Source organism: Anarrhichthys ocellatus, unplaced genomic scaffold, assembly GCF_004355925.1.
Source record: "Anarrhichthys ocellatus isolate YVR2014 unplaced genomic scaffold, GSC_Weel_1.0 scaffold52, whole genome shotgun sequence".
Taxonomy (NCBI): Eukaryota; Metazoa; Chordata; class Actinopteri; order Perciformes; family Anarhichadidae; genus Anarrhichthys; species Anarrhichthys ocellatus.
In genome coordinates this window covers 576,480-591,539 of record NW_022280082.1, presented here as the reverse complement: position 1 = coordinate 591,539, position 15,060 = coordinate 576,480, and the positions used below count along the sequence as shown (strand labels likewise).

Genomic DNA, 15,060 nt, shown 5'->3' with positions numbered 1-15,060 from the left:
TGCAGCTACTTGATTAGCTGTTTGAAGGAGCTGGCTGTTAGCCAGATTACAGTTGTGGTAAAACGTCTGTTAAATTCTTTTTGTGTTTTTTCTGTCTTGGTCACCTGCACATGTGTACTGTAGCTTCTTACCTTTGCCTGCTCGCCTCCTCAGGAGATCCAGCAGCAGTCGGTTAAGGAGCCCTATGGGCTCAATCTGGCTGCGTTTCCTGCTGAGAAAGACCTGCTCATTTACCAAAGGTAATAACCACAACGCTGGCACATACATGCATACATGCACCGTTTGATATTACAATGAATGCACACTGAGCCAGAGTGTATAGGGCTTTAACAACTTTATTTTAAAATTGAATGCAATCCAATGCAACCTTTACAAAGATAATAATGTTCAGTTTATTTTGACACTGCCAGACAGGTAGTCATTAAACAAAATGTATATTATATTGAGGTTTCCATTGGTGTTGAACTGAACTGCATCATATTGAGATGTGTTTCTCATGTTTTGCTGATCAGTTGCTGCTAGCTAGATAAAGTCACACACACACACACACACACACACACACACACACACACACACACAAACAGGAACAAGCAGTAAGTGTCAGCAGCCCCCTCAGGGGGGATATCTGTCATTTTGCAAAAGGGACATTGTCAACTCTGCCCTGCTGTGTGCATCACACTTCTGACCTCACTGCTGTTCGTCCCCCTCTCCCCTCCTTTCACCCTCCAGTTTCTTTTTCTTTCTGTCCTTTCTATTTCCTTTTGTCCTTTCTTCCTGCCTGCTCGCAACCATGTTGATGAGATACAGTGAATAGCCGCCATCAGGCTCTGAAAATGAACACAACTATCTGTTCTTTGGATGATACAATGCGACGTCTTTGAAGGAGCTTTAATAGCTCTTTTTTTGTCTCACTCTGCCATCCTAAGCCCCCTGCGGATAACTGGCCCAGTGTGTTATTTGAGTGTGGTGTATGGTCCTGTCTTTGAAGCAATAATCAACATTTGTGGATTAACAAGTACACCTAATATTATAGCAAATACATAAACTTATACATTAGAGAATTCCATAAAGCGCGGCGTATCTTGAAAGTGTACTTTACTGTCTGGACGAAGAATGTCGTTCATATCCCCCTGCTGTAGTGGCACATAATGAGAATGAAACTGCATTCATTATTGAGGGTGGGAGTTGAAATTGCTCCAAAGATGTTAGCTGCAGCCAAAGCTCTGCTAATCAGTGCATTAATATTAAATAATCATAAGCCAGAGCCAGAGGGGAACTCTCAACAGTTGCATGTTATTGTGTCTTTGTGAGAGAAAAATATCCTGAGGTGAAATTTGAGATTTGATGAGATCTCAACAGATACAGTATGTTGCTCACCTTTTTTACATAATTGTTATTGGCATTTATGCCATAATTTGACAGGTGACGGTGTAGAAATAGGGGGGAGAGAGAGAGATAGAACGATAGAAAGAGAGGGGTGTGACATACAACAAAATATCCAAGGCAGGAATCAAAATATACTGTAGATTTTTGTCAGTTTTGTAGCAATACTTTCATTTTGTGTTTTTTGTTTTCCCTGCAGGTTTGCACATCTGGGCGAGAGCCAGCACAGGGTGGAAAGAACCGAACGCATAAACCTGGCAAACATCATCTGCTTGTGAGTAAAACATGTGACAAATTAACCCAAACACACACACAGTGACAAAAAAAAGACAAGTTTACCCATATGTGCCCAAACTCAATAATCCTCACACACGTGTGATATTAAGCAATACGTTGCAATATGAGTAGTTGTTATAAAATGGCACTTTTTAAGTACCTCTCAACATCTCCAGTAGTCAAGTCAGTTTTATTTATTTAGCCAGTTATTATGCATCACAAATATTACAATCTGAGCAGCATGAGGCTCCCTCTGACCTGTTCGACTCTCACTTTGGTTAAGAGAAAAACTCTCCAAACAAACCTCTTTAACTGGAGGAAGAAATAGAAGAAACATCAGGGAAGAGCAGCTGAAGAGGGATCCCTCTTGGTACACGTGAACACAGTTGCTCGCCCTAAGTGGTCTCCAAGAAAGTCTAGCTGTGCCCTCTCTAATCTTCATCCACGATAACCAAGCACGCTTTCTTTACTTCTTGTTTCCCGGTCAGTCTCCCCCCCCCCTCCCGCCTTCCTCATGGCTGCGGCCGTGACCCAGCAGGTGATTGTTTTTCTCAGCCGGATGGCAATGTGCAGCCGTACAGACGCATTAGCAATTTCCGCTCCAGTGTTTTATCAGAGCGAATAGAGTAGAGAATAGAAAGTGTCTATGCCCCCTCTTTTAATTCTTCTTTATTAATGCATATGCTTGCATATGTGTAGATATTGTATGCACAATCATACAACATACAACAGGCAGAATTTTTTATTGAGTTATGATTGTCAGACATTTAAACATTTTACATGCATATATTGACTTTTTGGGAAATATTCTTATTTGTTTTCCTGTTGAGAGTTAGATGAGACAATCAATACCACTCTAATGTCTGTATGCTAAACATGAGGCTCCAGCAGCCAAGAATAGTTTGGCATGTAAAAAAAATCAAAGAAAGGAAGTATTAATATTATTAATATGCTCTGGGTTTACCAGTCACTCAGCGCAGTGTTCTTACACATGTAAGCCCCTACTTAATATAATAACCCTTTTATCTGAAGATGAAAGATGTTTAAGTGAAGGCTTTTGGAAGAGAAAGAGCCCAGAGGCAGCAGTGGCACAAGAGGATTGAGAGGTTGTTCTTGTTCTATTGTTTTGCCCTAACAATACATCCAGTTAGCCAGATGGGTTTTGATGTTGAGCTGCACAGCTTGGATGGAACATACTCGATGAAATGATACCTGTACCGAATCGAAGAATGGTAAAGAAAGGGCAAAAGTATGTCCATGTGTCAGGGTTTTTCTTGAGCACAGGTGAGTTAAAAGTTTTGTCATGTCCCACAACTTTCTATAAAGCCAGATGGAGCCAAAGGTCACCATTCAGAAGAAGAAAGGTTGAAGCTCATGTGAGATTGACACTGCTGGGAGGAGGTCCTTAGTTGTGTACGTCCCAGCTCACTATACTTCACTAGTTCTCTTTTTGTGTACATGCATGTTTGCTCAAAGGAAATGCCATTTAGAGTAATGTGCCGTAGACATACAGTTTTTGGCTTTACAGCAGCCTGGGAATCAAAAAGTCTTTTCATCCTTGTTCAGTTTGCGTCCCTCCTCGCCCGCCTATATCTCTACCTTTCATCACTCCGTCCACTCGTTAGTCCGTCCTTACCAATTATGTCATCCTCGTGCCAGGTCCGCAAGGTTCGGCGTGTGCATCTGCTGTTGTGAAACAGCGCTATTTTAAGACACTTTCACAGCACAACAAACATGTTTTCCCCATTTGGAGTCCTTTAGTCTGAATCCTCCCTCTGTGTAGTTCCTTTGTTGACCGATGAGGCATGAGCAAAGCTGACTCAATCAGTGAGGATAAAAGCGGAAAGGATATATGATATGGCGGATACCTGCTGAGAGGTATCAGAGAGGTGTGTTGATTTGTTTCCTCCTCAAATTATATTCAGCTTTTAAGTCACAGATCCAGATGGATGCACAATTATGACTAAAAAAAGATCAGATTGTCACACTTGCAGCAGTTTCTGCAAGTGTGACAATGTAGGAAGAAAACCTCTTTGTAGCTGGAGGATCCCTGCTTCACTCTACATTTCACATCATTTGGCATGTTGGCTATAAAGATGATCTGTTCAGAGCTGCTGAGATGTTTCACAGAGCAAAACCTATTTAATTGTTACCTGATAGAGAGAAGAAAGTAAAGGCTAATTGAATAGTCTGTCTTGTTTTCAAGCTTTTGAGAGAAAAGTCGCTATACTCCCTTTGACTTTTAAAAAAAAATGATTGAAAAATGGTTTAATGGCACTCAAGCTGTTCATCTTATGTACTGTATATTAAAGCCTCTCAGCCTCTTGGTCGCCTCGTGACAGTGAAATCTTTAGTTTCAATATACTTACTTGCAGGTCTAGTTATATTATTATAATGTACATTAAACCCTTAGTTGAGGACTCCATGATGACACTTCGTTCAATATTGATCTCAAGGCTTCCTTGGTCTACCAGAGCCTTTGTTGTGGCTGTGATTCAGCCAATGATGTGCATTTATAATGCAGCCGTGTGTCTGAGCAGCAGCTCACTGGGGCCTCGGCTGCTGTTAAACTGGCTGACTGAGTAATTCTGCAGTGAAAGCAGCCTTCTCGACAATCCTCTTGTTGTTTCCATTATCAGTCCTCTGAATGACTCACCCTCTCCAGCAGATTTTCATGAGATGATGTTAGTTGGAATACAACATTTCTCTAGCCCTTGCTGTGTTTTTTTTGATGATCTCGTGGCATTAATTGAACATGTCTCTGCCCCATGTCTTCGTCCCTTTCTCTCAGAGAGCCGGTGTCCTGCTTCCCGGAGGACAGCATCTACGGCCTTTCTCCGCCGCAGGTCGACAGAGACAGCCGCGAGGAGTTTGAGAGCCATGTGTTGATGGGTCAGGGCCAGTTGAGGGTGCTGTGCAGGGAGGACATGCTGATGTACAGGGAGTACGTCAAGAACAGATACATGTAAGACACGGACAACATGGACTGGATCTCTGCTACCAATATATGCAAACCCAGATTGGCAGATCCAATCCCGTCACATACTTCCATTTTGACATGACATTTTTTCTTGCATTTGTGAATACATTTAACTTAATGAAGATAATGGCGCATGTACCACCCATGTGTCCTACATTTGGACCACGTTGATTTCTTTTTCTTTTTAACAGGCTACCTATATGGTGCTTTTTTTATTTATTTCAATTTTAATTGCAACTCTTTTAATAAACTATTTAATTACATGTATGTTTTGGACTTGTAAATTCTTAAGTGTTTTGAATCTTAAATAAATTTAGTTAATTTATCAGAGAACAGCTATTTGCTCTGTTCAGATATAGCGGTGGAGTAATGTCTACCTGAGCAGAGAGCACTCTCCCTCTGTGTGTTGTCACAACGCGCTCGTCACCCTCCGGGTCCCCCTCAGGTCAGCACTGTTTGCACTGTCGCCATTGTTTGCACTGCTCCCGATGCTAGCACCGTTAGCTGCTAGCCGCAGGCTCAGCCGTCGCCATGTTGTGGAGACAATAGATATGATCTGAATCCCATATTTAACACCTTTTTAAATGTTGGAATTAATTCAATGATGGCAGGCCCAAATATTATGATGATTTAATATTCCACCTGAGAGTTTAGCTTTATTTTTTAAATTGACTCTGTTAAACCATCGTGCCATGACGGGGATATACATTGTTTTGTTTTAATTGCTCTCAAAAGCTTTTTGGAACAACAGTTTTAAGCCCTCTTTGCACGGGACTAGTATCACCAGGGGGCCTCGTATAAGTGATGGCAGACAACCTCCACAATTAATACAGATCACTAGAGGTCCGCAGGGAATACTGGTCCCCCGCATATGGGGGCTTGACATGATGTAAATCCTTCATGTACTGTAAATGTATATCCAGACGAAACACATCACTGATGCTTTGACATTGTGGGGTTTAAGTCATTCTTAGTTTACCAAACTGCACACAGATTTGTCTAAAGCTGATTATTATGTACACCAGTTAAAAATCAAACATTTATTTATGAACACAATGTGCACTTTTCTAAAATTCCCCCCGCTTTGCTCCTCTACTTTAATGTCTTTTATGTATTGTTCATCACAAAAAAACGTCTCTTCCCTCCAACTGTCCTCTGCTTTATTTTTCACGCGTTATTCAGCCTTTTCACTTTAGTTCCGTCTGTCACACTTACTCCCTGCTCTCACGCACTCTTTTTGCACTCAGCTTTCAACCACAGGTGTCAGGAAATGTGAAATACGATGAACACTGTATTTCCTCTAATGCACTATACACATGCAGTCAGCATAGTGCTCGACCACTGGTCTCTGCATCAGTGCCTCGTGAGGACGGGGGGGGTGGTGAGTGGTGCTTCAGCATGTGATGTTGTAGAGAACGGCACTAGGACTTAAAATGAATAAGCTGCATTTATAAGCAAATGAACTCCAGATGACGGATTATGCGTCATATTTTCAAATTTGCAGCGGCATTGTTCTTAATTGGAGTGACTAGAATACAACCAGGAATTCACCTAAAGAGAAGACGGTCTCTCACTTCGCAGTCTGTGTCCTTCAGTCCCCTTTTTTCCTCCTTTGGAAGCTCCTCAGCTGACTCAAGAGGCTTTTACCTTTCTACTCTGATGGTTGTTCGCTGGATAAGACCACTAGAGGAATATACTGTAGATCAAGTCCGGCTGCTTTGCTTTTGTTCTGACCCGGGATGCTTTCGAATTTTGAGCATTCCTGATCATGACCAATCGTTGTTTGTTTGCTAGAAAGAATGAAGTAGTATAAAGGGTGGTAAGTATTTTTCACAGTGAGTTGAGAAGACCCCAACCGCCGATGAAATGTTTGACTGGACATCAAAAACTTCAAAAACAAAACAAAATCACTTAAATACAACTGTGGGTGTGATTTTACCTTTTGCAATATTCGTAAAGGTTGAATTCAGGCTATGAAAGACCTTTCTGGATGACATACTGGTATTAAACTTAAGATCCACCATCCGTGATCACAAGTGTTTCATTTCTCAACATAATGTTATTAGCAATCATGTAATTATCATAAAATCGATGGTCGAGATGACATCTGCCGAGAAGCAGGTACAGTACGGTCGGTCAGACGTATCCGAATATGTGATTGTTCCTTTTGGGGTTGGGTTCTTTTCGTTTTCAAGGTGTGTGTGTGTGTGTGTGTGTGTGTGTGTGTGTGTGTGTGTGTGTCTCTGTCTGTCCCTGGGTGAAAACGTTTCCTCTTGTGAGAAGTATTAGATGTTTGTGGGTAAATGAATTGAGGTGTTATGTCTCTTCAGTAAACGTGTTCCTGCGACGTGTCCGTTCAGCTGTCACAGATACATTTCATCTCCACCAATCTCTTAATGTATCTGGTAAAGGGTGTGCTTGTGCTCTAGCTTGTGAGAGCATGTGTGCACTCTTGGAAAAAGGAGAGCACTGCTGTCTCTGTGTTTGTGGGCAGGGGGACTGTAGGCGGTCGGGGGCTGTTTTGGTCTTTTAAGTAAGGCTCTGTTTTTCTCATGTGTTGTGTTTAGAAAGGCAGGTGTCTCATTACATTGAAACCTCTCAGCAACACATGGGTATGGATGAATAAATGCATCTCGTCACTGATATTTTTAAAGGCAGCTTGTTCTCAGTAATCCTCACAAAAATAACTGAATGTTTAAGTGTGTGTGTGTGTGTGTGTGTGTGTGTGTGTGTGTGTGTGTGTGTGGCACCGGGGGTGCAGTGCTTCTATTGAGGTGGAAATTTAATTTGTTTGGTTTCGTCTATCATAGAAAACAATTATTCCGTATTTCGGTCTTGTGTGTGTGGTTGGGTATCTGCCCTGGTCTCTGACATGAGTCGCTGGGGTCTTCATGTGACCGCTTAGCTTATGAATGAAGACGACCCCCTCTCTGCTGACAAAAGGTGGCCAAACACCTGTTTCCTGGAAACTAAAACTAGTTACCATATTGCCATGCTGCTTTGAATCTCCCCCTACCTCAACCCGGCTCTCAATATTTCATCCACGCTTGTATGATATTTAAATTGGCGCTTTTTTTTACATTTATGGTTAATTGTTTATATTTTATTACACATGTGCATATATATATATGAAGAAAATATTTCAAACGGAGGTAAAAGAGTCATGGCTTCAACCAAAGATATAAAAAGTAACGGCATTAACATCCTACTGGGTATCACAAGATGTTTTTTCTCAAATGCACAGCATTTACCTGACGTACTGAACACTCCTCCCATGGTGCATTAGCTTGTTAGAAAGTCTCTTGGTCCAGAACATCTGTTACATGAGCTCCCTGTATCTGTCCTCTCTTGTTATAAACTCATTTCATTTCAGGACAAACTCTCCTTTTAACGTGTTAAACACAGGTGTAACTTGTGTCAGCTTTTGGCTGGCTGCCTTCTATTAATGCGAGCTGTTGTTAATGATATTAGTTCCAATACATGAATGTGTCTAATTGCCTACTGTTCAGACAGCTAGCATACTAGTTAGCATGCTAACACTAAACTAACCACGTAACTAGACTAGTATTGGTCTAGTTCACCTGAAAAGAAGATGAACCACATATTCTCCTTTGAAATTAAGGCAAATTAGCCGGTGTTTAAGACAAATTGATTTGATACATTAGACTTTGCTTTCAAAGTATTAATCTACAACATATGTACATGAAGAGTTGTTTTTACAGGTTATCCCCCCACCCCAATATGCATGCTGCTTGTACTTGACACCTGTTTGTGTGCTTTTGCACCTGATCCTCAACTACTTCGCTGAGATCAAAATGTGAGTTTTACTGAGGGAAGAAGAAGAAGAAGAAGTAGTTATGGTTTAATTTTCTAAGTCAAAAAAACACAGAAAAATGCAAGAGCTTTGGTGTCAGGGAGTCTCTCTCTCCCTCTCCCTCTCTCTCCCTCCCTCCCTCCCTCCTTCAGGAGGATTTAATCTCTCCGTGTCTGGTCGCTCCCCTCTCGTCCTCCATGCTCCGTCCTCCTCACTCACACCTTTCTCCTCGAGCTGAACACCGGCCAATGCTTCACAGCAGCCCTGCCCTGGGTGTCTGTCCCATGCGTGGGAAGCACAACAAAATCAAGGGCTTCACTTGAGAGCGTCCAGAGGAGCGACAGAAAGGGTTGCAGTCCTTTTGCATCCTCTTCACTTTGAATTTGTTTGACACTTACCCATCGGACGAGGGGCTCCAATTTCAGAGAAAATCTCAGCGCATAACGTTTTGAACACGGAGGTACGTATTCTATACTTCTCAGAAATGTTTATGTCGGAATGAACTTGTAAACATCGCTGTAGCAATCTATGATATAATTTAGAGGAATACATCAAGACACTGAGCATTCGATTTTGAATAGTTATAGTTATATAGTTATTAAGCACCAAAATTACACTGCAAGTCTTAATACAAGCATTAAATCTAATTTTTAAACAAAGTTATGACGACTTGGGTCATGTTTTGTTTAGCTTTCTACGGATCTTAGTGCTGGGATTTCAGCACCACGGAAAGCTCATGAAGCTTTTGCTGCTTCACTACGACAACTTCAGAAGGGAATATCCACCCTAAAACTGAATTTTTTATATGTGAGATATTACCTATAGATCAGCTGTAGTTGGATGCAAGTCTTTCTATTTTGAAATACAAGTAAGATAGTTGTCTCAGAATTTACTCACAATGGAGCATCCCCAAAATCACAGAGGAATTTCTCTGCTGCTCAACTCAAATTCACAAACTAAAAGAGCTGTACAGCAGATACTATAGAAATTACAAAAGATATATGTTTTAAGGTGGATTTTCATCAACTTTGGCATGCAACAGATTGTCTACAAGTGTCTATAGTCTGAGCCTACAACTGCTATATTTACATTTAAAATAAAAATGCTGTAGGTATTGGTAAATGATGTGCTTTGTTATATACTTTTTTTGCATTGGCTATGACAAGCAAACACCATTGCCTTCAGATCATAATTAACAAACCAATCTACTTCTACTGCCATCAGGACAAAAAGACGACAGCGTGGAGATGATGAACGAGTCTCTGGTGGTGAACGACTCCTTTGCGACTCCTGCGGCTGGAGAATCTCTCCCATGGATGGAGGCTGATTCTTCGGAGCACAACGGCAGTCTGGAGTTCTCCACCACCCCGTTAGATTCGCCCATCAACCCGTGGGACATTATGCTTTGCATGTCAGGCACCGTCATCGCCTGTGAGAACGCCATAGTTGTAGCAATCATCTTCTACACGCCGACACTAAGGACTCCCATGTTTGTGCTGATTGGGAGCCTGGCCACAGCAGATCTGCTGGCCGGCATGGGACTAATCCTGAACTTCGTGTTTCAGTATGTGATCTCCTCTGAGACTATCAGCCTTATCACTGTAGGCTTCCTGGTGGCCTCCTTCACTGCGTCCATCAGCAGCCTTTTGGCCATAACAGTGGACCGTTATTTCTCCCTCTACAACGCCCTGACATACTTCTCAGAGAAGACACTGCAGTACGTACATCTGATGTTACTGGGAACCTGGGGGGTGTCTCTGTTTCTGGGCTTGCTGCCAGTGCTCGGCTGGAACTGCTTGGACGATCCGGCCTCCTGCAGCATCGTTCGCCCTTTGACACGGAGCAACGTCACGCTACTGGCCACCTCCTTCTTCATCATCTTTGTGCTCATGCTGACGCTCTACTTCAAGATTTGCAAGATTGTGTGCCACCACGCCCACCAAATCGCCCTCCAGCAGCACTTTTTTGCCACGTCGCATTACGTCGCTACTAAGAAGGGGGTCTCCACTCTGGCCATCATCTTGGGGACATTTGGTGCCAGCTGGCTGCCCTTCGCAATCTACTGCCTGGTAGGCGAGAGGGAGTATCCATCAGTGTACACCTATGCTACGCTGCTGCCAGCCACCTACAACTCCATGATTAACCCCATCATCTACGCCTTTAGGAACACAGAGATCCAGCGCTCCCTCCATGTGCTTCTCTGCGGCTGCTTTCAGTCCAACAAGGCCTACCGTTCCAGATCACCAAGTGAGGTCTAAACAGGTGCTAGGGCTCTTTTTGTGTGAGTGTATGTGTGTGTATGTGTGTGAAAAAAGACGGAGCAAAAAGACAAATCACTCTGTGACCATTGACAATCTGCTTACAGTTGACAGTGAATGCTTTTGGGGGCGACCGTGGGTTAAGAGGGTTGTCTGGGAACCGGAAGGTCAACGGTTTGATCCTCGACTGGGACGTGTCGCGTGTCGAAGTGTACCTGAGCAATACACTGAACCCCAGGCTCCCCGGGCGCCTGTCATTGGCAGCCCACTGCTCCCTACAGGGATGGGTCAAATGCAGAGACAAATATCCCCCTTAAAGGGATCAATATAGTATAATAAATTAAAAATAAAAATAAAAAAGAATGTGAAGATAGATATGTATACTGTATCTGCACTTTATTATGTCCCAACACAAGTTAGGATGGGATTTTTGAAATGCTGTGAACAAGAAACTTCTGTGAAAAAGACAAAACAAACCTGTGAATGGGCTTAAATGAGAAAAGGAATGGAAAATCTTGCACTTTAGTCCGTGTTTTTTGAAATGCCAAAGCAGTATTGTAAAGCCCTTATTGTGTTTAAACGTTTCAACTTGTGAGTACTTGTGTGCCATTTTTCTATTTTGTATGGTATCGTCTTTGATGTGCATTTTCTACAAGAGGAATAAAAAAAACAAAATCAAATCCAGCAGTGGCTCCATCCTGTGTCATTACTGCAGCACGTTTCTTCCAAAGACTCCTTGCACTCGGCTTGTTTTTGTTTGTTTTTTTACATCCTCTTCACTTCGTTCCAGCTTCTTCTTCTGGAGCTCAGGTGGGTCTGTTTGAAGAGACTAATGGCACCTTAAGAAAGCAAGTACCATGTCCCAGAGAGTAGCTTAAATGTACACATGTTTGAGTCCTGTTTGCTCAGTGTGTGTGTGTGTGTGAGTGTGAGTGTGAGTGTGTGAGAGCCTTATAGAGAGAGAGAGATACCACAAATGTGTTAAAACATGTGCCATGTGGTCACGTGTGCTTAGCAGCTTTGATTACCTCCCCGTCCGGATGAGCAGGTGTAATGTAGCTTACCATACGACCAACAACTGAGGCTGCAGAAGTCTGTTGCCTTATCTCTCTTGGTCTCGTCAACATCTACAATGAGGATTCAGGAGCAGAGCAGCCCCCGGGCACGTGTGTGTACGTGTGACAGAGTGAGAAGAGCGATGATAAAAGAGTCTGGCTGCTCGCCCTGTCAGCTTGCGCCATCAAAACTGAATGAACAAACCTGGCACCCTGAGCAGCTTACAAACACAGCAGTTTATCTGCCTGGCTGTTTAAACAGGTAGTGGTTCAGGGCATCACTGTGCCACACAGGGACAAGAATACTGTTGAAGACCAGGCCTGCCAGCGTGTGTGGATACATACACAGATATCTTCTGCTTGTAAATGTTTTTACATGCCAAGCTATTGCATGCTTTTTATTGAATCACCACCCTAGATGTCCAATAAATGATATTTTCAGGAGTAGTATAGTGAGAGAATGCTTTCTTCTATATGATAAATGGTCATTCCCTGTCGCATTAATGGCGACGGGGAATGACTTGCTCCTCCTGTGGACGATCAACTGTAATAATCTCCTGTTTTGAGGGCTGTGATGCCCTCAGTCGGTTTGAAGCTGATCACGATGTGGGGGAAAGGTGAGGGATGCTGGAGGGCACTAATGGACCGCACACTGAGGCCTGGGCGCTCTGAGAGCAAGAGATGTTTGTTCACCTTGTTTTTTTTCCCTTACCTCAACAGCTGTTGCTTTTAGTCACCCACCAAATCAGGCAAACACCTGTTTGTTCACAGGCCTCAGAAAGCGAATTGTGGTGATAGGTGACAGTAGTATTTAAAGCGGAAATGTCGTAAATGGCACATGTTTCTTAAATTTAGCATTCGTTATTATATACTGGCATTCTGCAATTCACATACCCTCCAAGTAGTATATCAGATAAAAGTTATTCAACTTGCATAAACACATTCTGGAAAGTATACACCTGAAAAACAACTAATTTGCATGTCAATGTTTTTATGTTAGCGGGAGCCCACTGTTAAGTGCTACATCAGCACGCTGCTGCTCTGTTAAATCATCTGTATATAATAATAATATCATACCTGACCAATGGACTAATTGGAAACAGTTAAGAACAACACGTGATGGTGATTATTTATTATGTCAAGTACTGGTTCACATCTTTATATGTAAAGAGCAGCATTTATTGAGCTACAGATGTGCAGTTACTGGAAAGGCATGATATACAAATATCTGAATTTCCTATGTAGTCGAGAGCTTGTAGTATGAATTTATAAATCTCATAAAACATGTGAAATTAGACTTTAAATGCACAAAATTAGCATTCACACATCTTTTTAATGTCCATCAGTTGGACTTATTGATTTAACCCAGCACAAAGCCTACTGCTGGAGGTAGTAAAGACATAACTTCATACAGTAACATGATTTACAAAAGTCATTAAATACATTTAGCATCGGTGTCATCTATTCTCAGCAGCAAAGTGGACTTTTTATTTTTGCGGAGGTTTATATTAACAACACTAAAATGTGTCTTCCCTTTAATATTACATCCATTAGACTAAACAGGGGCTGGTAGCAATGTTTGAATTATGTAATGCTTGATCAGTGCAGACCTGAGCAGCTCTCCAGGCAATTACCAAAGTACACAGTCTAACGATTCCCTCATTAATTACAGCGGTGTAGCAAACGCTCTCCATAGGAACATTACTATTGCTCATTTAGCCATGAGCTCGATGGAAAATGCTTTGGATTTATTGATTGTGTAATCACACAAATAGCATTTCTTTGCCTCTGGGTTGTCATTTTTATATAGGAATGTTTGAGGTACAGAACAGATGGTCGAAGAAAAGACACTCAAAGAAAATCAATAGTGCATGGCATTAATTTATGATAGTGCTCCCCATGGAGAGTGCAGTGGTGTCCAGGGAAAACATTGGAACCGCCTACCTGGCTATTTGATTATTGGACACTGGGGTTTACCATGATGAACACACACACACACACAGAGAAGCAGAAAAGCAAGCACCAGACCCAAATGCACGCTTTATCTCTTGGAAAAGCAGAGACAAGCCCACATCAGCTCCATAAAAACTGCTTTGCAATAAAAGCTATTGTCACTTGCCTTCGTTTCTCTGCCCGTGGCCTGATCAAACACACTGTGTGTGTGTGTGTGTGTGTGTGTGTGTTGGCACAGGATGGTACTGTATGAGTGCTTGTTAGAAGCCTGGAAGCTATCAGGATTTGTAATGGGTAATTTACCAGATTCTAGGTGGGTGTGCGTTTACATGTGCGGCCTGCTGGCTGTATTGTATGTGCTGCATGCATTGTGTGTGTGTGTGTGTGTGTGTGTGTGTGTGTGTGTGTGTGTGTGTGTGTGTGTGTGTGTGTGTGTGAGAGAAGCCCTAAACACGACCCAGGGGGCATTAACTCCTCTCCCTTGGTTTTCTCAGAAAACCACTGTGTGACATGGTGAGTGAGGGACATATTTTAAGGTACAATGACTTGAATACGTGTTATGGACAGCAACACACTGTTTTCAACTTTGTACTCACACTAATTATGTTCAATTTAGAAGTTAAACAACATGTACAAAGGGCAGTGTCCCCTCTTAATGGAGAAGAAAGCTTTAAAATGATCAAACATCAAGAAGCACATTTCCAAATAGCCTGTCTGTGCTCAACATGGATTTTTTTTTTTTTTTTTTTTTTTTAAAAGCTCATTACAACAACTCAGGCAAGGAGAGAAGGTATTGTGCCGAATGAAATGTCAATTTGACCTGGCAGATGAAACTGCCTTTGTGTATGTGAATGTTTGTAAAGGTTTCTGGTGCACAACTGAAGGTGTCTGCAGCCAGTTCACTTACTGAGCCTCATTACCTACCATCAGCTCACCTTGTTTGATACGCCTCTACTTTCCCCTCAAACTCAACCTCGGTCAGAACGGTAGAGACTTGTGTAATCTTCAGAACTTGACGGCTCAACTTTTAAAAGGCCGCCCAACACTTTCCCACCACCCCCCTCTACTTGACTCTGTTCTCATCTTCTTTTCAATAGAAACTCCTTTTTACTTATTAAGAGATTACTCACCACTCTGACTACAGCCATGATGACTAATGTAGAATTTGGTGCGGAGGGGACAAATTCAGCCAGGACTCGAAAATATGACTTTCATTATTATCTGAGCATGATGGCTTCATTCCTTACTGTTAGCAGGGATTTCAAAGAAATAAGCTTAAGAGACGTTTACACATCACTCTGGATGAAAGCTATAGGTTAAAGTATAAAATGTAACGATGTA

At 42.2% G+C, this 15,060-nt stretch overlaps 2 protein-coding genes across 3 annotated transcripts in view; both read left to right on the top strand.

Annotated features, from left to right (window-relative positions):
* The window catches only part of fig4a (FIG4 phosphoinositide 5-phosphatase a), a 42,829-nt gene extending 35,173 nt beyond the window's left edge, over nt 1–7,656 (top strand). The window contains exons 20-22 of one of the 2 annotated variants that reach the window (XM_031870297.1): nt 154–239; nt 1,583–1,657; nt 4,451–7,656. In XM_031870297.1, the coding sequence (XP_031726157.1) occupies nt 154–239; nt 1,583–1,657; nt 4,451–4,628 (339 nt within the window). In that variant the 3' untranslated portion in view covers nt 4,629–7,656. The remainder of the gene's footprint in view (nt 1–153; nt 240–1,582; nt 1,658–4,450) is intronic. The other variant, XM_031870298.1, reaches the window with a different exon arrangement.
* Nucleotides 7,657–8,621: 965 nt separating this feature from the next.
* On the top strand, nt 8,622–10,909 carry gpr6 (G protein-coupled receptor 6). Its single transcript, XM_031870439.1, has 2 exons — nt 8,622–8,913; nt 9,678–10,909. The coding sequence occupies exon 2, from the start codon at nt 9,701–9,703 to the stop codon at nt 10,709–10,711; it is 1,011 nt and encodes a 336-aa protein (XP_031726299.1). The 5' UTR covers nt 8,622–8,913; nt 9,678–9,700; the 3' UTR covers nt 10,712–10,909.
* The last annotated feature ends 4,151 nt before the right edge of the window (nt 10,910–15,060 follow it).